The 24,068-nt window shown below is 51.4% G+C and overlaps 1 protein-coding gene across 1 annotated transcript; it reads left to right on the forward strand.

The window, feature by feature from the left end:
* Nucleotides 1–18,932: 18,932 nt before the first annotated feature.
* LOC131479421 (uncharacterized) lies at nt 18,933–22,409 on the forward strand (the record flags this gene model as incomplete). Its single annotated transcript, XM_058659931.1, has 2 exons — nt 18,933–21,182; nt 21,315–22,409. Coding segments are annotated over exons 1-2 (3,345 nt in total), but the record flags the coding sequence as incomplete, so codon positions are not given.
* Nucleotides 22,410–24,068: the final 1,659 nt, after the last annotated feature.

Raw genomic sequence — 24,068 nt, forward strand, 5'->3', positions numbered from 1 at the left:
GCTGCTGCTTCGGGCAGTTGCCATTCGCCACCTCACTGAGTTCCCTAGGTGTCATAGCCACTTTCAGACATATGTGCTGCCAGAGCACTTGGTTTCCATGGCAGCGGGAAATGGCTTGGGCGCTGAACTTGTGTTTGGCTGTGGAGTTTTGAGCGCCTTGAGTGAGGAGCTCCATGTTAGTTTAGTGTGGGTGCTCAAGCTGCTTGATTCCATCACACTGGGCTCAATGGGCATTGGACCGGAAGTGACCAAACAGGGTTTCCTAGATAGCTGTTAGCTAGCACAGCTGATGGCATGTGAAGTTCCTGAGCCAGGTGGAGTCGTTTTTTCACTGGAAGAGCTGTGCTGCTGCTTCGGGCAGTTGCCATTCACCACTTCACTGAGTTCCCTAGGTGTCATAGCCACTTTCAGACATCTGTGCTGCCAGAGCACTTGGTTTCCATGGCAGCGGGAAATGGCTTGGGCGCTGAACTTGTGTTTGGCTGTGGAGTTTTGAGCGCCTTGAGTGAGGAGCTCCATGTTAGTTTAGTGTGGGTGCTCAAGCTGCTTGATTCCATCACACTGGGCTCAATGGGCATTGGACCGGAAGTGACCAAACAGGGTTTCCTAGATAGCTGCTAGCTAGCACAGCTGATGGTATGTGAAGTTCCTGAGGCAGGTGGAGTAGTTTTTTCACTGGAAGAGCTGTGCTGCTGCTTCGGGCAGTTGCCATTCACCACCTCACTGAGTTCCCTAGGTGTCATAGCCACTTTCAGACATATGTGGTGCCAGAGCACTTGGTTTCCATGGCAGCGGGAAATGGCTTGTTCGCTGAACTTGTGTTTGGCTGTGGAGTTTTGAGCGCCTTGAGTGAGGAGCTCCATGTTAGTTTAGTGTGGGTGCTCAAGCTGCTTGATTCCATGACACTGGGCTCAATGGGCATTGGACCGGAAGTGACCAAACAGGGTTTCCTAGATAGCTGCTAGCTAGCACAGCTGATGGCATGTGAAGTTCCTGAGCCAGGTGGAGTCGTTTTGGCACTGGAAGAGCTGTGCTGCTGCTTCGGGCAGTTGCCATTCACCACCTCACTGAGTTCTCTAGGTGTCATAGCCACTTCCAGACATATGTGCTGCCAGAGCACTTGGTTTCCATGGCAGCGGGAAATGGCTTGGGCGCTGAACTTGTGTTTGGCTGTGGAGTTTTGAGCACCTTGAGTGAGGAGCTCCATGTTAGTTTAGTGTGGGTGCTCAAGCTGCTTGATTCCATCACACTGGGCTCAATGGGCATTGGACAGGAAGTCACCAAGCAGGGTTTCCTAGATAGCTGCTAGCTAGCACAGCTGATGGTATGTGAAGTTCCTGAGCCAGGTGGAGTCGTTTTTTCACTGGAAGAGCTGTGCTGCTGCTTCGGGCAGTTGCCATTCACCACCGCCCTGAGTTCCCTAGGTGTCATAGCCACTTTCAGACATATGTGGTGCCAGAGCACTTGGTTTCCATGGCAGCGGGAAATGGCTTGGGCGCTGAACTTGTGTTTGGCTGTGGAGTTTTGAGCGCCTTGAGTGAGGAGCTCCATGTTAGTTTAGTGTGGGTGCTCAACCTGCTTGATTCCATCCCACTGGGCTCAATGGGCATTGGACCAGAAGTGACCAAACAGGGTTTCCTAGATAGCTGCTAGCTAGCACAGCTGATGGCATGTGAAGTTCCTGAGCCAGGTGGAGTCGTTTTGGCACTGGAAGAGCTGTGCTGCTGCTTCGGGCAGTTGCCATTCACCACCTCACTGAGTTCCCTAGGTGTCATAGCCACTTCCAGACATATGTGCTGCCAGAGCACTTGGTTTCCATGGCAGCGGGAAATGGCTTGTTCGCTGAACTTGTGTTTGGCTGTGGAGTTTTGAGCGCCTTGAGTGAGGAGCTCCATGTTAGTTTAGTGTGGGTGCTCAAGCTGCTTGATTCCATCACACTGGGCTCAATGGGCATTGGACCAGAAGTGACCAAACAGGGTTTTCTAGATAGCTGCTAGCTAGCACAGCTGATGGTATGTGAAGTTCCTGAGCCAGGTGGAGTCGTTTTGGCACTGGAAGAGCTGTGCTGCTGCTTCGGGCAGTTGCCATTCACCACTTCACTGAGTTCCCTAGGTGTCATAGCCACTTCCAGACATATGTGCTGCCAGAGCACTTGGTTTCCATGGCAGCGGGAAATGGCTTGGGCGCTGAACTTGTGTTTGGCTGTGGAGTTTTGAGCGCCTTGAGTGAGGAGCTCCATGTTAGTTTAGTGTAGGTGCTCAAGCTGCTTGATTCCTTCCCACTGGGCTCAATGGGCATTGGACCGGAAGTGACCAAGCAGGGTTTCCTAGATAGCTGCTAGCTAGCACAGCTGATGGTATGTGAAGTTTCTGAGCCAGGTGGAGTCGTTTTGGCACTGGAAGAGCTGTGCTGCTGCTTCGGGCAGTTGCCATTCACCACCTCACTGAGTTCTCTAGGTGTCATAGCCACTTTCAGACATATGTGCTGCCTGAGTACTTGGTTTCCATGGCAGCGGGAAATGGCTTGTTCGTTGAACTTGTGTTTGGCTGTGGAGTTTTGAGCGCCTTGAGTGAGGAGCTCCATGTTAGTTTAGTGTGGGTGCTCAAGCTGCTTGATTCCATCACATTGGGCTCAATGGGCATTGGACCGGAAGTGACCAAACAGGGTTTTCTAGATAGCTGCTAGCTAGCACAGCTGATGGTATGTGAAGTTCCTGAGGCAGGTGGAGTCGTTTTGGCACTGGAAGAGCTGTGCTGCTGCTTCGGGCAGTTGCCATTCACCACCTCACTGAGTTCCCTAGGTGTCATAGCCACTTTCAGACATCTGTGTTGCCAGAGCACTTGGTTTCCCTGGCAGCGGGAAATGGCTTGGGCGCTGAACTTGTGTTTGGCTGTGGAGTTTTGAGCGCCTTGAGTGAGGAGCTCCATGTTAGTTTAGTGTGGGTGCTCAAGCTGCTTGATTCCATCACACTGGGCTCAATGGGCATTGGACCGGAAGTGACCAAACAGGGTTTCCTACATAGTTGCTAGCTAGCACAGCTGATGGTATGTGAAGTTCCTGAGCCAGGTGGAGTCGTTTTTTCACTGGAAGAGCTGTGCTGCTGCTTCGGGCAGTTGCCATTCACCAACTCACTGAGTTCCCTAGCTGTCATAGCCACTTCCAGACATATGTGCTGCCAGAGCACTTGGTTTCCCTGGCAGCGGGAAATGGCTTGTTCGCTGAACTTGTGTTTGGCTGTGGAGTTTTGAGCGCCTTGAGTGAGGAGCTCCATGTTAGTTTAGTGTGGGTGCTCAAGCTGCTTGATTCCATCACACTGGGCTCAATGGGCATTGGACCGGAAGTGACCAAACAGAGTTTCCTAGATAGCTGCTAGCTAGCACAGCTGATGGCATATGAAGGTCCTGAGCCAGGTGGAGTAGTTTTTCACTGGAAGAGCTGTGCTGCTGCTTCGGGCAGTTGCCATTCACCACCGCCCTGAGTTCCCTAGGTGTCATAGCCACTTTCAGACATATGTGGTGCCAGAGCACTTGGTTTCCCTGGCAGCGGGAAATGGCTTGGGCGCTGAACTTGTGTTTGGCTGTGGAGTTTTGAGCGCCTTGAGTGAGGAGTTCCATGTTAGTTTAGTGTGGGTGCTCAACCTGCTTGATTCCATCCCACTGGGCTCAATGGGCATTGGACCGGAAGTGACCAAACAGGGTTTCCTAGATAGCTGCTAGCTAGCACAGCTGATGGCATGTGAAGTTCCTGAGGCAGGTGGAGTTTTGGCACTGGAAGAGCTGTGCTGCTGCTTCGGGCAGTTGCCATTCACCACCTCACTGAGTTCCCTAGGTGTCATAGCCACTTTCAGACATATGTGCTGCCAGAGCACTTGGTTTCCCTGGCAGCGGGAAATGGCTTGTTCGCTGAACTTGTGTTTGGCTGTGGAGTTTTGAGCGCCTTGAGTGAGGAGCTCCATGTTAGTTTAGTGTGGGTGCTCAAGCTGCTTGATTCCATCACACTGGGCTCAATGGGCATTGGACCGGAAGTGACCAAACAGGGTTTCCTAGATAGCTGCTAGCTAGCACAGCTGATGGTATGTGAAGTTCCTGAGGCAGGTGGAGTAGTTTTTTCACTGGAAGAGCTGTGCTGCTGCTTCGGGCAGTTGCCATTCACCACCTCACTGAGTTCCCTAGGTGTCATAGCCACTTTCAGACATATGTGCTGCCAGAGCACTTGGTTTCCCTGGCAGCGGGAAATGGCTTGGGCGCTGAACTTGTGTTTGGCTGTGGAGTTTTGAGCGCCTTGAGTGAGGAGCTCCATGTTAGTTTAGTGTGGGTGCTCAAGCTGCTTGATTCCATCACACTGGGCTCAATGGGCATTGGACCAGAAGTGACCAAACAGGGTTTCCTAGATAGCTGCTAGCTAGCACAGCTGATGGCATGTGAAGTTCCTGAGCCAGGTGGAGTCGTTTTGGCACTGGAAGAGCTGTGCTGCTGCTTCGGGCAGTTGCCATTCACCACCTCACTGAGTTCTCTAGGTGTCATAGCCACTTCCAGACATATGTGCTGCCAGAGCACTTGGTTTCCATGGCAGCGGGAAATGGCTTGGGCGCTGAACTTGTGTTTGGCTGTGGAGTTTTGAGCACCTTGAGTGAGGAGCTCCATGTTAGTTTAGTGTGGGTGCTCAAGCTGCTTGATTCCATCACACTGGGCTCAATGGGCATTGGACAGGAAGTCACCAAGCAGGGTTTCCTAGATAGCTGCTAGCTAGCACAGCTGATGGTATGTGAAGTTCCTGAGCCAGGTGGAGTCGTTTTTTCACTGGAAGAGCTGTGCTGCTGCTTCGGGCAGTTGCCATTCACCACCTCACTGAGTTCCCTAGGTGTCATAGCCACTTTCAGACATATGTGGTGCCAGAGCACTTGGTTTCCATGGCAGCGGGAAATGGCTTGGGCGCTGAACTTGTGTTTGGCTGTGGAGTTTTGAGCGCCTTGAGTGAGGAGCTCCATGTTAGTTTAGTGTGGGTGCTCAAGCTGCTTGATTCCATCACACTGGGCTCAATGGGCATTGGACCGGAAGTGACCAAACAGGGTTTCCTAGATAGCTGCTAGCTAGCACAGCTGATGGTATGTGAAGTGCCTGAGCCAGGTGGAGTCGTTTTGGCACTGGAAGAGCTGTGCTGCTGCTTCGGGCAGTTGCCATTCACCACCTCACTGAGTTCCCTAGGTGTCATAGCCACTTTCAGACATATGTGCTGCCAGAGCACTTGGTTTCCCTGGCAGCGGGAAATGGCTTGGGCGCTGAACTTGTGTTTGGCTGCGGAGTTTTGAGCGCCTTGAGTGAGGAGCTCCATGTTAGTTTAGTGTGGGTGCTCAAGCTGCTTGATTCCATCCCACTGGGCTCAATGGGCATTGGACCGGAAGTGACCAAACAGGGTTTCCTACATAGTTGCTAGCTAGCACAGCTGATGACATGTGAAGTTCCTGAGCCAGGTGGAGTCGTTTTTTCACTGGAAGAGCTGTGCTGCTGCTTCGGGCAGTTGCCATTCACCAACTCACTGAGTTCCCTAGCTGTCATAGCCACTTCCAGACATATGTGCTGCCAGAGCACTTGGTTTCCATGGCAGCGGGAAATGGCTTGGGCGCTGAACTTGTGTTTGGCTGTGGAGTTTTGAGCGCCTTGAGTGAGGAGCTCCATGTTAGTTTAGTGTGGGTGCTCAAGCTGCTTGATTCCATCACACTGGGCTCAATGTGCATTGGACCAGAAGTGACCAAACAGGGTTTCCTAGATAGCTGCTAGCTAGCACAGCTGATGGCATGTGAAGTTCCTGAGCCAGGTGGAATCGTTTTGGCACTGGAAGAGCTGTGCTGCTGCTTCGGGCAGTTGCCATTCACCACCTCACTGAGTTCTCTAGGTGTCATAGCCACTTCCAGACATATGTGCTGCCAGAGCACTTGGTTTCCATGGCAGCGGGAAATGGCTTGGGCGCTGAACTTGTGTTTGGCTGTGGAGTTTTGAGCACCTTGAGTGAGGAGCTCCATGTTAGTTTAGTGTGGGTGCTCAAGCTGCTTGATTCCATCACACTGGGCTCAATGGGCATTGGACAGGAAGTCACCAAGCAGGGTTTCCTAGATAGCTGCTAGCTAGCACAGCTGATGGTATGTGAAGTTCCTGAGCCAGGTGGAGTCGTTTTTTCACTGGAAGAGCTGTGCTGCTGCTTCGGGCAGTTGCCATTCACCACCGCCCTGAGTTCCCTAGGTGTCATAGCCACTTTCAGACATATGTGGTGCCAGAGCACTTGGTTTCCATGGCAGCGGGAAATGGCTTGGGCGCTGAACTTGTGTTTGGCTGTGGAGTTTTGAGCGCCTTGAGTGAGGAGCTCCATGTTAGTTTAGTGTGGGTGCTCAACCTGCTTGATTCCATCCCACTGGGCTCAATGGGCATTGGACCAGAAGTGACCAAACAGGGTTTCCTAGATAGCTGCTAGCTAGCACAGCTGATGGCATGTGAAGTTCCTGAGCCAGGTGGAGTCGTTTTGGCACTGGAAGAGCTGTGCTGCTGCTTCGGGCAGTTGCCATTCACCACCTCACTGAGTTCCCTAGGTGTCATAGCCACTTCCAGACATATGTGCTGCCAGAGCACTTGGTTTCCATGGCAGCGGGAAATGGCTTGTTCGCTGAACTTGTGTTTGGCTGTGGAGTTTTGAGCGCCTTGAGTGAGGAGCTCCATGTTAGTTTAGTGTGGGTGCTCAAGCTGCTTGATTCCATCACACTGGGCTCAATGGGCATTGGACCGGAATTGACCAAACAGGGTTTTCTAGATAGCTGCTAGCTAGCACAGCTGATGGTATGTGAAGTTCCTGAGCCAGGTGGAGTCGTTTTGGCACTGGAAGAGCTGTGCTGCTGCTTCGGGCAGTTGCCATTCACCACCTCACTGAGTTCCCTAGGTGTCATAGCCACTTCCAGACATATGTGCTGCCAGAGCACTTGGTTTCCATGGCAGCGGGAAATGGCTTGGGCGCTGAACTTGTGTTTGGCTGTGGAGTTTTGAGCGCCTTGAGTGAGGAGCTCCATGTTAGTTTAGTGTGGGTGCTCAAGCTGCTTGATTCCTTCCCACTGGGCTCAATGGGCATTGGACCGGAAGTGACCAAACAGGGTTTCCTAGATAGCTGCTAGCTAGCACAGCTGATGGTATGTGAAGTTTCTGAGCCAGGTGGAGTCGTTTTGGCACTGGAAGAGCTGTGCTGCTGCTTCAGGCAGTTGCCATTCACCACCTCACTGAGTTCTCTAGGTGTCATAGCCACTTTCAGACATATGTGCTGCCTGAGTACTTGGTTTCCATGGCAGCGGGAAATGGCTTGTTCGTTGAACTTGTGTTTGGCTGTGGAGTTTTGAGCGCCTTGAGTGAGGAGCTCCATGTTAGTTTAGTGTGGGTGCTCAAGCTGCTTGATTCCATCACATTGGGCTCAATGGGCATTGGACCGGAAGTGACCAAACAGGGTTTTCTAGATAGCTGCTAGCTAGCACAGCTGATGGTATGTGAAGTTCCTGAGGCAGGTGGAGTCGTTTTGGCACTGGAAGAGCTGTGCTGCTGCTTCGGGCAGTTGCCATTCACCACCTCACTGAGTTCCCTAGGTGTCATAGCCACTTTCAGACATCTGTGCTGCCAGAGCACTTGGTTTCCCTGGCAGCGGGAAATGGCTTGGGCGCTGAACTTGTGTTTGGCTGTGGAGTTTTGAGCGCCTTGAGTGAGGAGCTCCATGTTAGTTTAGTGTGGGTGCTCAAGCTGCTTGATTCCATCACACTGGGCTCAATGGGCATTGGACCGGAAGTGACCAAACAGGGTTTCCTACATAGTTGCTAGCTAGCACAGCTGATGGTATGTGAAGTTCCTGAGCCAGGTGGAGTCGTTTTTTCACTGGAAGAGCTGTGCTGCTGCTTCGGGCAGTTGCCATTCACCAACTCACTGAGTTCCCTAGCTGTCATAGCCACTTCCAGACATATGTGCTGCCAGAGCACTTGGTTTCCATGGCAGCGGGAAATGGCTTGGGCGCTGAACTTGTGTTTGGCTGTGGAGTTTTGAGCGCCTTGAGTGAGGAGCTCCATGTTAGTTTAGTGTGGGTGCTCAAGCTGCTTGATTCCATCACACTGGGCTCAATGGGCATTGGACCGGAAGTGACCAAACAGAGTTTCCTAGATAGCTGCTAGCTAGCACAGCTGATGGCATATGAAGGTCCTGAGCCAGGTGGAGTAGTTTTTCACTGGAAGAGCTGTGCTGCTGCTTCGGGCAGTTGCCATTCACCACCGCCCTGAGTTCCCTAGGTGTCATAGCCACTTTCAGACATATGTGGTGCCAGAGCACTTGGTTTCCCTGGCAGCGGGAAATGGCTTGGGCGCTGAACTTGTGTTTGGCTGTGGAGTTTTGAGCGCCTTGAGTGAGGAGTTCCATGTTAGTTTAGTGTGGGTGCTCAACCTGCTTGATTCCATCCCACTGGGCTCAATAGGCATTGGACCGGAAGTGACCAAACAGGGTTTCCTAGATAGCTGCTAGCTAGCACAGCTGATGGTATGTGAAGTTCCTGAGGCAGGTGGAGTTTTGGCACTGGAAGAGCTGTGCTGCTGCTTCGGGCAGTTGCCATTCACCACCTCACTGAGTTCCCTAGGTGTCATAGCCACTTTCAGACATATGTGCTGCCAGAGCACTTGGTTTCCATGGCAGCGGGAAATGGCTTGTTCGCTGAACTTGTGTTTGGCTGTGGAGTTTTGAGCGCCTTGAGTGAGGAGCTCCATGTTAGTTTAGTGTGGGTGCTCAAGCTGCTTGATTCCATCACACTGGGCTCAATGGGCATTGGACCGGAAGTGACCAAACAGGGTTTCCTAGATAGCTGCTAGCTAGCACAGCTGATGACATGTGAAGTGCCTGAGCCAGGTGGAGTCGTTTTGGCACTGGAAGAGCTGTGCTGCTGCTTCGGGCAGTTGCCATTCACCACCTCACTGAGTTCCCTAGGTGTCATAGCCACTTTCAGACATATGTGCTGCCAGAGCACTTGGTTTCCCTGGCAGCGGGAAATGGCTTGGGCGCTGAACTTGTGTTTGGCTGCGGAGTTTTGAGCGCCTTGAGTGAGGAGCTCCATGTTAGTTTAGTGTGGGTGCTCAAGCTGCTTGATTCCATCCCACTGGGCTCAATGGGCATTGGACCGGAAGTGACCAAGCAGGGTTTCCTACATAGTTGCTAGCTAGCACAGCTGATGACATGTGAAGTTCCTGAGCCAGGTGGAGTCGTTTTTTCACTGGAAGAGCTGTGCTGCTGCTTCGGGCAGTTGCCATTCACCAACTCACTGAGTTCCCTAGCTGTCATAGCCACTTCCAGACATATGTGCTGCCAGAGCACTTGGTTTCCATGGCAGCGGGAAATGGCTTGGGCGCTGAACTTGTGTTTGGCTGTGGAGTTTTGAGCGCCTTGAGTGAGGAGCTCCATGTTAGTTTAGTGTGGGTGCTCAAGCTGCTTGATTCCATCACACTGGGCTCAATGGGCATTGGACCGGAAGTGACCAAACAGAGTTTCCTAGATAGCTGCTAGCTAGCACAGCTGATGGTATGTGAAGTTCCTGAGGCAGGTGGAGTCGTTTTTTCACTGGAAGAGCTGTGCTGCTGCTTCGGGCAGTTGCCATTCACCACCTCACTGAGTTCCCTAGGTGTCATAGCCACTTTCAGATATATGTGCTGCCAGAGCACTTGGTTTCCATGGCAGCGGGAAATGGCTTGGGCGCTGAACTTGTGTTTGGCTGTGGAGTTTTGAGCGCCTTGAGTGAGGAGCTCCATGTTAGTTTAGTGTGGGTGCTCAAGCTGCTTGATTCCATCCCACTGGGCTCAATGGGCATTGGACCGGAAGTGACCAAACAGGGTTTCCTAGATAGCTGCTAGCTAGCACAGCTGATGGCATGTGAAGTTCCTGAGCCAGGTGGAGTCGTTTTGGCACTGGAAGAGCTGTGCTGCTGCTTCGGGCAGTTGCCATTCACCACCTCACTGAGTTCCCTAGGTGTCATAGCCACTTTCAGACATATGTGCTGCCAGAGCACTTGGTTTCCATGGCAGCGGGAAATGGCTTGTTCGCTGAACTTGTGTTTGGCTGTGGAGTTTTGAGCGCCTTGAGTGAGGAGCTCCATGTTAGTTTAGTGTGGGTGCTCAAGCTGCTTGATTCCTTCCCACTGGGCTCAATGGGCATTGGACCGGAAGTGACCAAACAGGGTTTCCTAGATAGCTGCTAGCTAGCACAGCTGATGGTATGTGAAGTTCCTGAGGCAGGTGGAGTCGTTTTTTCACTGGAAGAGCTGTGCTGCTGCTTCGGGCAGTTGCCATTCACCACCTCACTGAGTTCTCTAGGTGTCATAGCCACTTTCAGACATATGTGCTGCCTGAGTACTTGGTTTCCATGGCAGCGGGAAATGGCTTGTTCGCTGAACTTGTGTTTGGCTGTGGAGTTTTGAGCGCCTTGAGTGAGGAGCTCCATGTTAGTTTAGTGTGGGTGCTCAAGCTGCTTGATTCCATCACACTGGGCTCAATGGGCATTGGACCGGAAGTGACCAAACAGGGTTTTCTAGATAGCTGCTAGCTAGCACAGCTGATGGTATGTGAAGTTCCTGAGGCAGGTGGAGTCGTTTTGGCACTGGAAGAGCTGTGCTGCTGCTTCGGGCAGTTGCCATTCACCACCTCACTGAGTTCCCTAGGTGTCATAGCCACTTCCAGACATATGTGCTGCCAGAGCACTTGGTTTCCCTGGCAGCGGGAAATGGCTTGGGCGCTGAACTTGTGTTTGGCTGTGGAGTTTTGAGCGCCTTGAGTGAGGAGCTCCATGTTAGTTTAGTGTGGGTGCTCAAGCTGCTTGATTCCATCACACTGGGCTCAATGGGCATTGGACCGGAAGTGACCAAACAGGGTTTCCTAGATAGCTGCTAGCTAGCACAGCTGATGGTATGTGAAGTTCCTGAGGCAGGTGGAGTCGTTTTTTCACTGGAAGAGCTGTGCTGCTGCTTCGGGCAGTTGTCATTCACCAACTCACTGAGTTCCCTAGCTGTCATAGCCACTTCCAGACATATGTGCTGCCAGAGCACTTGGTTTCCATGGCAGCGGGAAATGGCTTGGGCGCTGAACTTGTGTTTGGCTGTGGAGTTTTGAGCGCCTTGAGTGAGGAGCTCCATGTTAGTTTAGTGTGGGTGCTCAAGCTGCTTGATTCCATCACACTGGGCTCAATGGGCATTGGACCGGAAGTGACCAAACAGAGTTTCCTAGATAGCTGCTAGCTAGCACAGCTGATGGCATGTGAAGGTCCTGAGCCAGGTGGAGTAGTTTTTCACTGGAAGAGCTGTGCTGCTGCTTCGGGCAGTTGCCATTCACCACCGCCCTGAGTTCCCTAGGTGTCATAGCCACTTTCAGACATATGTGCTGCCAGAGCACTTGGTTTCCCTGGCAGCAGGAAATGGCTTGGGCGCTGAACTTGTGTTTGGCTGTGGAGTTTTGAGCGCCTTGAGTGAGGAGTTCCATGTTAGTTTAGTGTGGGTGCTCAACCTGCTTGATTCCATCACACTGGGCTCAATGGGCATTGGACCGGAAGTGACCAAACAGGGTTTCCTAGATAGCTGCTAGCTAGCACAGCTGATGACATGTGAAGTTCCTGAGCCAGGTGGAGTTGTTTTTTCACTGGAAGAGCTGTGCTGCTGCTTCGGGCAGTTGCCATTCACCTCCTCACTGAGTTCCCTAGGTGTCATAGCCACTTTCAGACATATGTGCTGCCAGAGCACTTGGTTTCCATGGCAGCGGGAAATGGCTTGGGCGCTGAACTTGTGTTTGGCTGTGGAGTTTTGAGCGCCTTGAGTGAGGAGCTCCATGTTAGTTTAGTGTGGGTGCTCAAGCTGCTTGATTCCATCACACTGGGCTCAATGGGCATTGGACCGGAAGTGACCAAACAGGGTTTCCTAGATAGCTGCTAGCTAGCACAGCTGATGGTATGTGAAGTTCCTTAGGTAGGTGGAGTCGTTTTGGCACTGGAAGAGCTGTGCTGCTGCTTCGGGCAGTTGCCATTCACCACTTCACTGAGTTCCCTAGGTGTCATAGCCACTTCCAGACATATGTGCTGCCAGAGCACTTGGTTTCCATGGCAGCGGGAAATGGCTTGTTCGCTGAACTTGTGTTTGGCTGTGGAGTTTTGAGCGCCTTGAGTGAGGAGCTCCATGTTAGTTTAGTGTGGGTGCTCAAGCTGCTTGATTCCTTCCCACTGGGCTCAATGGGCATTGGACCGGAAGTGACCAAACAGAGTTTCCTAGATAGCTGCTAGCTAGCACAGCTGATGGTATGTGAAGTTCCTGAGCCAGGTGGAGTCGTTTTGGCACTGGAAGAGCTGTGCTGCTGCTTCGGGCAGTTGCCATTCACCACCTCACTGAGTTCTCTAGGTGTCATAGCCACTTTCAGACATATGTGCTGCCTGAGTACTTGGTTTCCGTGGCAGCGGGAAATGGCTTGTTCGCTGAACTTGTGTTTGGCTGTGGAGTTTTGAGCGCCTTGAGTGAGGAGCTCCATGTTAGTTTAGTGTGGGTGCTCAAGCTGCTTGATTCCATCACACTGGGCTCAATGGGCATTGGACCGGAAGTGACCAAACAGGGTTTTCTAGATAGCTGCTAGCTAGCACAGCTGATGGTATGTGAAGTTCCTGAGGCAGGTGGAGTCGTTTTGGCACTGGAAGAGCTGTGCTGCTGCTTCGGGCAGTTGCCATTCACCACCTCACTGAGTTCCCTAGGTGTCATAGCCACTTTCAGACATATGTGCTGCCAGAGCACTTGGTTTCCCTGGCAGCGGGAAATGGCTTGGGCGCTGAACTTGTGTTTGGCTGTGGAGTTTTGAGCGCCTTGAGTGAGGAGCTCCATGTTAGTTTAGTGTGGGTGCTCAAGCTGCTTGATTCCATCACACTGGGCTCAATGGGCATTGGACCGGAAGTGACCAAACAGGGTTTCCTACATAGTTGCTAGCTAGCACAGCTGATGGTATGTGAAGTTCCTGAGCCAGGTGGAGTCGTTTTTTCACTGGAAGAGCTGTGCTGCTGCTTCGGGCAGTTGCCATTCACCACCTCACTGAGTTCCCTAGGTGTCATAGCCACTTCCAGACATATGTGCTGCCAGAGCACTTGGTTTCCATGGCAGCAGGAAATGGCTTGGGCGCTGAACTTGTGTTTGGCTGTGGAGTTTTGAGCGCCTTGAGTGAGGAGCTCCATGTTAGTTTAGTGTGGGTGCTCAAGCTGCTTGATTCCATCACACTGGGCTCAATGGGCATTGGACCGGAAGTGACCAAACAGAGTTTCCTAGATAGCTGCTAGCTAGCACAGCTGATGGTATGTGAAGGTCCTGAGCCAGGTGGAGTAGTTTTTCACTGGAAGAGCTGTGCTGCTGCTTCCGGCAGTTGCCATTCACCACCGCCCTGAGTTCCCTAGGTGTCATAGCCACTTTCAGACATATGTGCTGCCAGAGCACTTGGTTTCCCTGGCAGCGGGAAATGGCTTGGGCGCTGAACTTGTGTTTGGCTGTGGAGTTTTGAGCGCCTTGAGTGAGGAGTTCCATGTTAGTTTAGTGTGGGTGCTCAACCTGCTTGATTCCATCCCACTGGGCTCAATGGGCATTGGACCGGAAGTGACCAAACAGGGTTTCCTAGATAGCTGCTAGCTAGCACAGGTGATGGTATGTGAAGTTCCTGAGGCAGGTGGAGTCGTATTTTCACTGGAAGAGCTGTGCTGCTGCTTCGGGCAGTTGCCATTCACCACCTCACTGAGTTCCCTAGGTGTCATAGCCACTTTCAGATATATGTGCTGCCAGAGCACTTGGTTTCCATGGCAGCGGGAAATGGCTTGGGCGCTGAACTTGTGTTTGGCTGTGGAGTTTTGAGCGCCTTGAGTGAGGAGCTCCATGTTAGTTTAGTGTGGGTGCTCAAGCTGCTTGATTCCATCACACTGGGCTCAATGGGCATTGGACCGGAAGTGACCAAACAGGGTTTCCTAGATAGCTGCTAGCTAGCACAGCTGATGGCATGTGAAGTTCCTGAGCCAGGTGGAGTCGTTTTGGCACTGGAAGAGCTGTGCTGCTGCTTCGGGCAGTTGCCATTCACCACTTCACTGAGTTCCCTAGGTGTCATAGCCACTTTCAGACATATGTGCTGCCAGAGCACTTGGTTTCCATGGCAGCGGGAAATGGCTTGTTCGCTGAACTTGTGTTTGGCTGTGGAGTTTTGAGCGCCTTGAGTGAGGAGCTCCATGTTAGTTTAGTGTGGGTGCTCAAGCTGCTTGATTCCATCACACTGGGCTCAATGGGCATTGGACCGGAAGTGACCAAACAGGGTTTCCTAGATAGCTGCTAGCTAGCACAGCTGATGGTATGTGAAGTTCCTTAGGTAGGTGGAGTCGTTTTGGCACTGGAAGAGCTGTGCTGCTGCTTCGGGCAGTTGCCATTCACCACTTCACTGAGTTCCCTAGGTGTCATAGCCACTTTCAGACATATGTGCTGCCAGAGCACTTGGTTTCCATGGCAGCGGGAAATGGCTTGGGCGCTGAACTTGTGTTTGGATGTGGAGTTTTGAGCGCCTTGAGTGAGGAGCTCCATGTTAGTTTAGTGTGGGTACTCAAGCTGCTTGATTCCATCACACTGGGCTCAATGGGCATTGGACCGGAAGTGACCAAACAGGGTTTCCTAGATAGCTGCTAGCTAGCACAGCTGATGGTATGTGAAGTTCCTGAGGCAGGTGGAGTTGTTTTTTCACTGGAAGAGCTGTGCTGCTGCTTCGGGCAGTTGCCATTCACCACCGCCCTGAGTTCCCTAGGTGTCATAGCCAGTTTCAGACATATGTGCTGCCAGAGCACTTGGTTTCCATGGCAGCGGGAAATGGCTTGGGCGCTGAACTTGTGTTTGGCTGTGGAGTTTTGAGCGCCTTGAGTGAGGAGCTCCATGTTAGTGTAGTGTGGGTGCTCAAGCTGCTTGATTCCATCCCACTGGGCTCAATGGGCATTGGACCGGAAGTGACCAAACAGGGTTTCCTAGATAGCTGCTAGCTAGCACAGCTGATGGCATGTGAAGTTCCTGAGCCAGGTGGAGTCGTTTTGGCACTGGAAGAGCTGTGCTGCTGCTTCGGGCAGTTGCCATTCACCACCTCACTGAGTTCCCTAGGTGTCATAGCCACTTCCAGACATATGTGCTGCCAGAGCACTTGGTTTCCATGGCAGCGGGAAATGGCTTGGGCGCTGAACTTGTGTTTGGCTGTGGAGTTTTGAGCGCCTTGAGTGAGGAGCTCCATGTTAGTTTAGTGTGGGTGCTCAAGCTGCTTGATTCCATCACACTGGGCTCAATGGGCATTGGACCGGAAGTGACCAAACAGGGTTTCCTAGATAGCTGCTAGCTAGCACAGCTGATGGTATGTGAAGTTCCTGAGGCAGGTGGAGTCGTTTTGGCACTGGAAGAGCTGTGCTGCTGCTTCGGACAGTTGCCATTCACCACCTCACTGAGTTCCCTAGGTGTCATAGCCACTTTCAGACATATGTGCTGCCAGAGCACTTGGTTTCCATGGCAGTGGGAAATGGCTTGGGCGCTGAACTTGTGTTTGGCTGTGGAATTTTGAGCGGCTTGAGTGAGGAGCTCCATGTTAGTTTAGTGTGGGTGCTCAAGCTGCTTGATTCCATCACATTGGGCTCAATGGGCATTGGACCGGAAGTGACCAAACAGGGTTTCCTAGATAGCTGCTAGCTAGCACAGCTGATGGCATGTGAAGTTCCTGAGCCAGGTGGAGTCGTTTTGGCACTGGAAGAGCTGTGCTGCTGTTTCAGGCAATTGCCATTCACCACCTCACTGAGTTCCCTAGGTGTCATAGCCACTTTCAGATATATGTGCTGCCAGAGCACTTGGTTTCCATGGCAGCGGGAAATGGCTTGGGCGCTGAACTTGTGTTTGGCTGTGGAGTTTTGAGCGCCTTGAGTGAGGAGCTCCATGTTAGTTTAGTGTGGGTGCTCAAGCTGCTTGATTCCATCACACTGGGCTCAATGGGCATTGGACCGGAAGTGACCAAACAGGGTTTCCTAGATAGTTGCTAGCTAGCACAGCTGATGGTATGTGAAGTTCCTGAGGTAGGTGGAGTCGTTTTGGCACTGGAAGAGATGTGCTGCTAATTCAGGTGTTGTGGGCTGTGGAGCTGATTTACATTGCTTTAGCTGAGCACTCAGGAGTGAGGTCTAAGGCAGTAGCACCTGGCCTTTGCAGACTCATTGACGTCCTATTGTCCTGTTAATGGACTTGGGGGGAAGAGGAGATTATATGTAATAAGGAGGCTTTGGAGCAGATGGCTCCCAGTGAAAGAGAAAAGTAAGGGTTAATGCTTTTTCTGCTTCTGTATCCTGCTTGGCGAGACCAGATAAGGGGTAGGGGAATGGCCATGCTGGGCCTGACAATGGGAAGAAGGCCTAAGTTTCTATCTCCTGATAAGTAAATTCCTTAGTCAGAGGAAATGAGGCTGGAGGGCCCTGAGCTGGTGCCAGACTAAGGTCATAAAATTTGTACCAAACCCAGCAAGTGTACTGAGCTCGCAGTATAAAATGCCTGTACCCCTGGACATCGGGGCTTCTTCTCCTTGCAGAGTGGGAGCCCGTTCGCGAACGTCAATAAAATCCCTCTTGCTTTTGCAGCCTCTGACCTGGTTATTGAGAGCTTTCGGGCGGCGACTCCTGGGGCCCGTACCTGTTAAACCCCCGCGGTTTAACATTTGGGGGCTCGCCCGGGGATCCGGGGGTCGTCTTTCGACGCTCTGACCAGACAGATTGAGGTAAGTCCGGCCGGTTCATGTAGTGTGTGTGTTTGTTATGTGTTGTGTTGATATTTGTAATTATTTGGTACACCGGTGAATTTGAATTTTGTATTTGAATTTTGTTTGTGCCTGGAGGACGCTCCAGGACTAGTTTGCGCCTGGAGGACGCTCCAGGACTAGTTTGGAACCGGGGAAGAGCGAGTTTATCTCGTCCCCGGAGGTCGTGCAGAGGCAGGGCGCCCCTCCGACCATTTGTATTTGGAATTTGTATTTGGAATTTGTATTTGGAAGGAGAATTTGATCGCGCGATTGTTTTGTCTTTCGTTAGTTTGTTGTGTGCTTTTGTGTTGCTGCCCATTGTGTTTAGTGTTTTAAGTTCGATAATGGGACAAGCTTTGGTTACTCCCTTGAGTCTCTCCATTGATCACTGGTCAGAAGTCCGGGGACGAGCCCGAAGTCTATCTGTAGAAGTTAAGAAAAAGGAATGGAAGACCCTTTGTTCCTCCCAATGGCCCGCCTTTGGAATCGGGTGGCCGCCGGAGGGCACCTTTAACCTCTCTATTATTTTACAGGTGAAAGGTCGCGTATGTGACACAAGCCCGGGAGGTCACCCAGACCAGGTTCCCTATGTAGTTACCTGGGAGAGTCTAGCTACAAACCCTCCTAGTTGGGTAAAGCCCTTCGCGGCTGTTGATGCTAGCCCACGGCCGCCACCCCTGCCTTCACCTATCCCTTTGAATCCCATTCCCTCAGCTCCCCTGATAACGTCTTCAATCTGCCCGCTACGAGAGACGGACACCAACCGAGGAAAGCCGGCGGTCCTCTCCGATGGTGGTCAGGAAGACCTTCTCCTATCATTAGAACCTCCACCTCCCTATCCCCACAGGCCTACTGGAGGCCACCCAGTTGCAGAGCCGGCAGTGGCGCCAGAAGAAGGAGCTGTGATGCCTGACTCCACCATACCAGAGGAAGCGCAGGGGCGTAGATCACCGATACCCACGCGGCTCCGGCTGCGTCGGGAGAGGGAAGGGGGGAGAGAGGAGGAAGAGGGAGCATGGTCATCTCAGCTATTTCCCCTCCGGGCCGTAGGAGAACAGATGCAGTACTGGCCTTTTTTTTGCCTCGGATCTATACAATTGGAAAACCCATAACCCCCCCTTTTCTCAGGATCCGCAGGCTTTAACAGGATTAATTGAGTCTATTTTGCTGACCCATCAGCCCACGTGGGATGATTGTCAGCAGCTCCTGCGGACACTACTCACTACAGAAGAACGGCACCGAGTACTTTTGGAGGCTCGGAAGAACGTTCCTGGAGCTGATGGGAACCCGACTCAACTCCCTAATGAGATAGATGCTGTGTTTCCTCTCAATCGACCGGACTGGGACCACAATACGCCTGCCGGTAGGGAGCGTCTCCGTCTTTACCGCCAGACTCTGTTAGCGGGTCTCAAGGGCGCTGGAAGGCGACCCACCAATTTGGCCAAGGTAAGGGCAGTAGTACAGGGGGCAGAGGAAACCCCTGCGGGGTTTTTAGAAAGGCTAATGGAGGCTTACCGTATGTATACCCCTTTTAATCCGGCTAGTGAAGAAAGAGAGTGAAGTTATAATGGCATTTATTGGACAGTCGGCACCGGACATAAGGAATAAGTTGCAGAGACTAGAGGGATTGCAGAATTATAATTTGCAGGATCTAGTTCGGGAGGCTGATAAGATATACAATAAGAGAGAGACTCCCGAGGAAAAGGAAGAAAGGTTAAGGAAGTTACAAGAGGAGAGGGAGGACGAGAGAGAGAAAAGGCGTAATCAGGAGTTAAGTCGAATCCTGGCCACTGTAGTGCATAATAGACCAGAAACAGGGAGGCAGATCAGGAACCAGGGAGATGAAAGGCGGCCCCGGTTGAGCCGAGATCAGTGTGCTTACTGCAAAGAGAAGGGGCATTGGGCCCGAGAATGTCCCAAGAACTCACGGAACCCCAAGAAGATGACCCCCGTGCTGGCCCTTGGAGATTAGGGAAGTCGGGGCCAGGACCCCCCCCCTGAGCCCAGGATAACTCTAACCGTGGGGGGACAACCAGTCACTTTCCTGGTAGATACGGGAGCGCAGCACTCCGTGTTGACTAGCACGGGAGGGCCTATGAGTCATAAGACTTCTTGGGTACAAGGAGCTACTGGTGGAAAATTTTACAAGTGGACAACTGAACGGCGAGTAGACCTCGCCACAGGGACTGTGACACATTCATTTCTACATGTACCGGAGTGTCCCTACCCCTTGTTAGGGAGAGATTTACTATCAAAAATAGGGGCGCACATCAAGTTCCATGAGGGTGGAGCTTCAGTTTCCGGACCCAGGGGAGAGCCCTTGTACCTCTTGACCTTGAGAATAGAAGATGAATATAGATTGCATGAGAAGCGCCCCCCCGGAGGGCCTGTCCCTTCCTTGTTGCTGAAAGAATGGGTGGAAAGTTTCCCCAATGCCTGGGCCGAGACGGGAGGGGTCGGGTTGGCGATCAACCAACCACCCCTGGTGATCAACTTGAAACCCACGGCTTCTCCAGTGGCTATCAGGCAATATCCGATGTCGAGGGAAGCATTCCAGGGCATCAGACCGCATATACAGAGACTACTACAACTAGGCATCTTGGTGCCCTGCCGTTCCCCGTGGAACACTCCTCTATTGCCGATAAAGAAACCAGGGACAAATGATTACCGACCTGTCCAAGACTTAAGAGAAGTTAATCAGCGAGTCGAGGACATGCATCCAACTGTCCCCAACCCATACAATCTTTTAAGCTCCTTGCCCCCGTCTCACACCTGGTATACTGTAGTAGACCTCAAAGATGCCTTCTTTTGCTTAAGACTATGCCCCCAGAGCCAGCCATTGTTTGCCTTCGAATGGAGAGATCCGGAATCTGGGCTTGCTGGGCAGCTGACATGGACCAGATTGCCACAAGGGTTCAAGCACTCCCCCACCATTTTTGATGAAGCCCTCCACCGGGACCTGGCTGATTTCCGCATACAACAGCCTGACCTCATCCTTTTACAGTATGTAGATGACCTTCTCCTTGCTGCTCCTTCCGAAGAATCTTGCATACAAGGTACGAAAGCCCTTCTAAAAAGACTCGGAGAGTTGGGATACCGAGCCTCTGCTAAGAAGGCCCAACTATGCCAGACCAAAGTAACATACCTAGGATATGTCCTAGAAGGAGGACAGAGATGGCTGACAGAGGCTAGAAAACAGGCTGTGTCCTCAATACCTGCTCCCAAAAGTCCCAGGCAGCTGAGAGAGTTCCTGGGAACTGCAGGATTCTGCCGACTCTGGGTACCGGGATTCGCTGAGATCGCAGCCCCCTTGTATCCCCTAACCAAACAGGGAACAAAATTTCTATGGGAATCGGAACAGCAGGAGGCCTTCGACCGCATCAAAGAAGCCCTCTTGAAGGCCCCGGCACTGGGACTCCCTGACGTAACCAGGCCGTTTAATCTTTATGTGGATGAAAGGAGAGGAATTGCAAAAGGAGTCTTAGTACAAGCATTGGGGCCATGGAAGCGGCCAGTGGCCTATCTCTCTAAGAAACTTGATCCAGTCGCAGCGGGGTGGCCCCCATGCCTACGAATGATTGCTGCCATAGCAACTCTGGTTAAGGACTCTGGCAAGTTGACCCTTGGCCAGCAGATCACTGTGATCGCGCCACATGCTGTGGAGGCCATAGTCCGGCAGCCCCCTGACCGATGGTTAACTAATGCTCGAATGACGCATTACCAGGCATTGTTATTAGCCCCAGAAAAGATACGGTTTGGCCCTGCGGTCGCCCTGAACCCTGCCACGCTCCTCCCAGACCCTGGAACCCCGGGAGATGTTCCACACAACTGTCAGCAAATCCTTGCGGAGGTACACGGAACACGAGAGGACCTCTCTGATCAACCCATGCCAGATGCTGAGGTAACGTGGTTCACCGATGGGAGCAGTTATGTGGTGGATGGGAAACGACGGGCAGGGGCTGCGGTGGTAGACAATGAAAAGACTATTTGGTCAAGTGCCCTGGCACCGGGCACTTCAGCTCAGCGGGCAGAACTAATAGCCCTAACCCAGGCCCTGAAGCTTGCAGAAGGGAAAAAGGCTAATATTTATACTGACAGCCGCTATGCCTTTGCTACCGCACATGTGCATGGGGAAATATATCGAAGAAGAGGATTACTGACGTCAGGGGGAAAAGAGATAAAGAACAAAGATGAAATTGTAGGACTCTTGCAAGCATTGTTTCGCCCCAAGAAAATCAGCATTATCCATTGCCCTGGGCACCAGAAGGGAAATGACCCAACAGCAAAAGGAAACCAATTGGCAGACTCGGCTGCTAAACGGGCAGCTGAAGAGACTCAGACATTAGTCATGGTAGAGACCATTGTTCAAAAACCCGCTAACTCAGATGAGACTACAGTCCGACAATTTGGGACCCTAAAATATACCAGCACAGACGAAACCCTGATACAACAACATGGAGGGGAATGGGACCCCAAGACAAGGACTTGGAAGTGCGGAGATAAAGTCGCTTTACCTCTTAAAAATTCAAAGGAAATAGTAAAGCATCTACATCAACTTACACATTTGAGTCGCAGAAAGATGCTTGCCTTACTAACTAAAGAAGAGTGCCCCTTCCACATTCTCCGTCTGCCTGGTTTAGTTCAAGAGACTGTAGATCTTTGCAAACCATGCGCACAGGTAAATGCAGAGAGACTCAAGCTCCCCCCTGGGGCGAGAGCACGGGGTCATCGTCCAGGAATGTGTTGGGAAGTAGACTTCACTGAAGTCCGTCCAGGTATGTACGGTTATAAGTATCTTCTAGTTTTTGTGGACACCTTCTCTGGGTGGACGGAAGCGTACCCCACCAAGAAAGAAACGGCACAGGTGGTGGTAAAGAAGATCTTGGAAGAAATATTCCCTCGGTTTGGACTGCCACAGGTACTTGGGTCTGACAACGGGCCGGCCTTTGTCTCCCAGGTAAGTCAGATGATGGCCAGGGTTTTGGGGATTGATTGGAAATTGCATTGTGCCTATAGACCCCAGAGTTCAGGACAGGTAGAGAGAATGAATAGAAGCTTAAAAGAGACCTTGACCAAATTAGCTTTGGAGACTGGCGCTAAAGACTGGGTGCAGCTCCTACCTATGGCGCTTTTTAGGGCCAGAAACACGCCGGCCCATCATGGACTCACTCCCTTTGAAATTTTGTATGGGAGCCCGCCTCCCGCGGCTTCCTTGTGTAGCCTTGACCCGGTTTTGTATCCTAACCCTCCTGCTTTACAGACTCATCTCCAGGCTCTCCGTGTGGTGCGAGATCATATCTGGAAGCCCCTTGCGGAAGTCTATCGAGACAAGGAAGTGCCGTCCTGCCCACACCCCTTCAAGGAAGGTGACCTCGTGTATGTGAGGAGACATCAGTCAAAGACCTTGGAGCCACGTTGGAAGGGGCCGTATACCGTCCTCCTCACCACTCCCACCGCCTTGAAAGTGGACGGCATCTCCGCCTGGATTCATGCGTCGCATGTAAAGAGGGCACCACCCCAGGACCCAACTGACTCCCCCTCCACTGCAGAACCACCACTTGGAGCCTGGAAAGTACAACGTTCCCCAAATCCACTTAAGCTAAGACTTTTAAAAGTTTAAATTTTGGTCTCCGTGTGCTTTTCACTTGGACATTCCCCGTGCCTACTATGCCAGCTCAGCGGAAGAATTCTAATCTGTCCAGGCATTTTCATTATTGTGAGACTGGCTTTTTACACAATGTGAACTTGGAGGTTAATGTCAATGATAATGTCTTACAAAAGGGCCTTCTATTATTCCTACTGTTTTGGGTGTCCCCATTGACCTTATGCTAATCAAGGGACCTGTGTTTAGGGTTTCATCCTTTCCTTAATCTTTAGGTTCTCCTTTTCTTTGTAATACAAGATTAGGTTGTAGGATAAGAATTGTAGCAGGAATTCCTATTGTTTTTGGATAAAGCAGATGGCATGGTTGTCCTTAGAAACACCCACTTGACCATGACGTGGAAAGTCTGAGCCAGAGTTTAACTGATTCTGTATAAATAAAGCAGACGGCTTTATTGCCTTGTCCACTATCATCATGGAAGCCTAGTGGTCCGTCTCTTTCTTTCTGCGCCTCGTCCAGGCACCCTTCCCGAGTTCCGAAACCCAGGATGGAGCTGGACTCTGGCAAGTGGCGCCAAGGTGAGTGACTCGACGAAGGGAGGTCTTTTCTTTCTCTTTGCGGCGTGGACAGGACTTCACCCAGGGCACTGCAGACCCCCTGACAGAAGGTCAGGTTAGAAGGGGTGAATAGTCAGAACTTATATTGAGAATTCGTGTACCCTCTGTGCTGTAAAAATGGGCCAGAGTGATTCTAGTGAAAGAAGTTTATATGCTGATATTATTAAACATACCTTGCATAGGAAGAGCATTAAAGTTAGCAGAAAGCAACTGTTGGAATTTTTACAATTTGTGCAAAAAGTTAGCCCGTGGTTTATTGAGCAGGGCACTTTAGACTTACACACATGGGATCAGGTAGGGAATGATATGAAAAGGTGGTATCGGAGTAATGGAAGAGTGGGCATGCCATCCTCTGCATATGCCATCTGGAATGCTTTAAGGCAGGCATTAGATGTGGGACTCGAGCCTTATCCCGCACCTTCAGCTCAGCGGAGAGAACATACTCCCCTTATTGATCCTGAGAAGGGAGGCTTAGACCTTGGTTATGGCTCAATAGAAAGTGTCTGTCCTGAAGATAATGTAAAATATTGTAAAACCGACCAGGAAGGTTTAACAGATGAAGAAGATTTTTTTAAACCAGAAATATTTGAACCAGGAGTTAGAGATTGTGAAAAGGGGCAAATGGCTGAATTACATGATAAAAGGTCTCCTGCTGTTAATCACAAGCCTTCAAGGTATTCGGCTAAGCATTCCAAGCCGTTTCCAGATAGACTAGATATAGCAAAGATTGGTTTTAAAGGAGCAATGCAGCAAGCTCATAAGGAAGGCGATTTTTTCTGTTTTCCTGTGATTTACGAATGGGATGAACCTGAATGGGAACCGTTGCCTTATAAGCTTATTAAAGAACTAAAGCATGCTATCTCAGACTACGGGCCAAACTCCCCGTACACTATGGCAATGGTGGAGAGCTTAGGAGCAAAGTGGATGACTCCGTATGATTGGTTTCAGACTGCCAAGGCTTGCCTCACAGGAGGAGACTTCCTTGTGTGGAAAATGGAGTATGAGGAATTAG

Source organism: Ochotona princeps, unplaced genomic scaffold (assembly GCF_030435755.1).
Source record: "Ochotona princeps isolate mOchPri1 unplaced genomic scaffold, mOchPri1.hap1 HAP1_SCAFFOLD_1671, whole genome shotgun sequence".
In the NCBI taxonomy this organism is placed as follows: Eukaryota; Metazoa; Chordata; class Mammalia; order Lagomorpha; family Ochotonidae; genus Ochotona; species Ochotona princeps.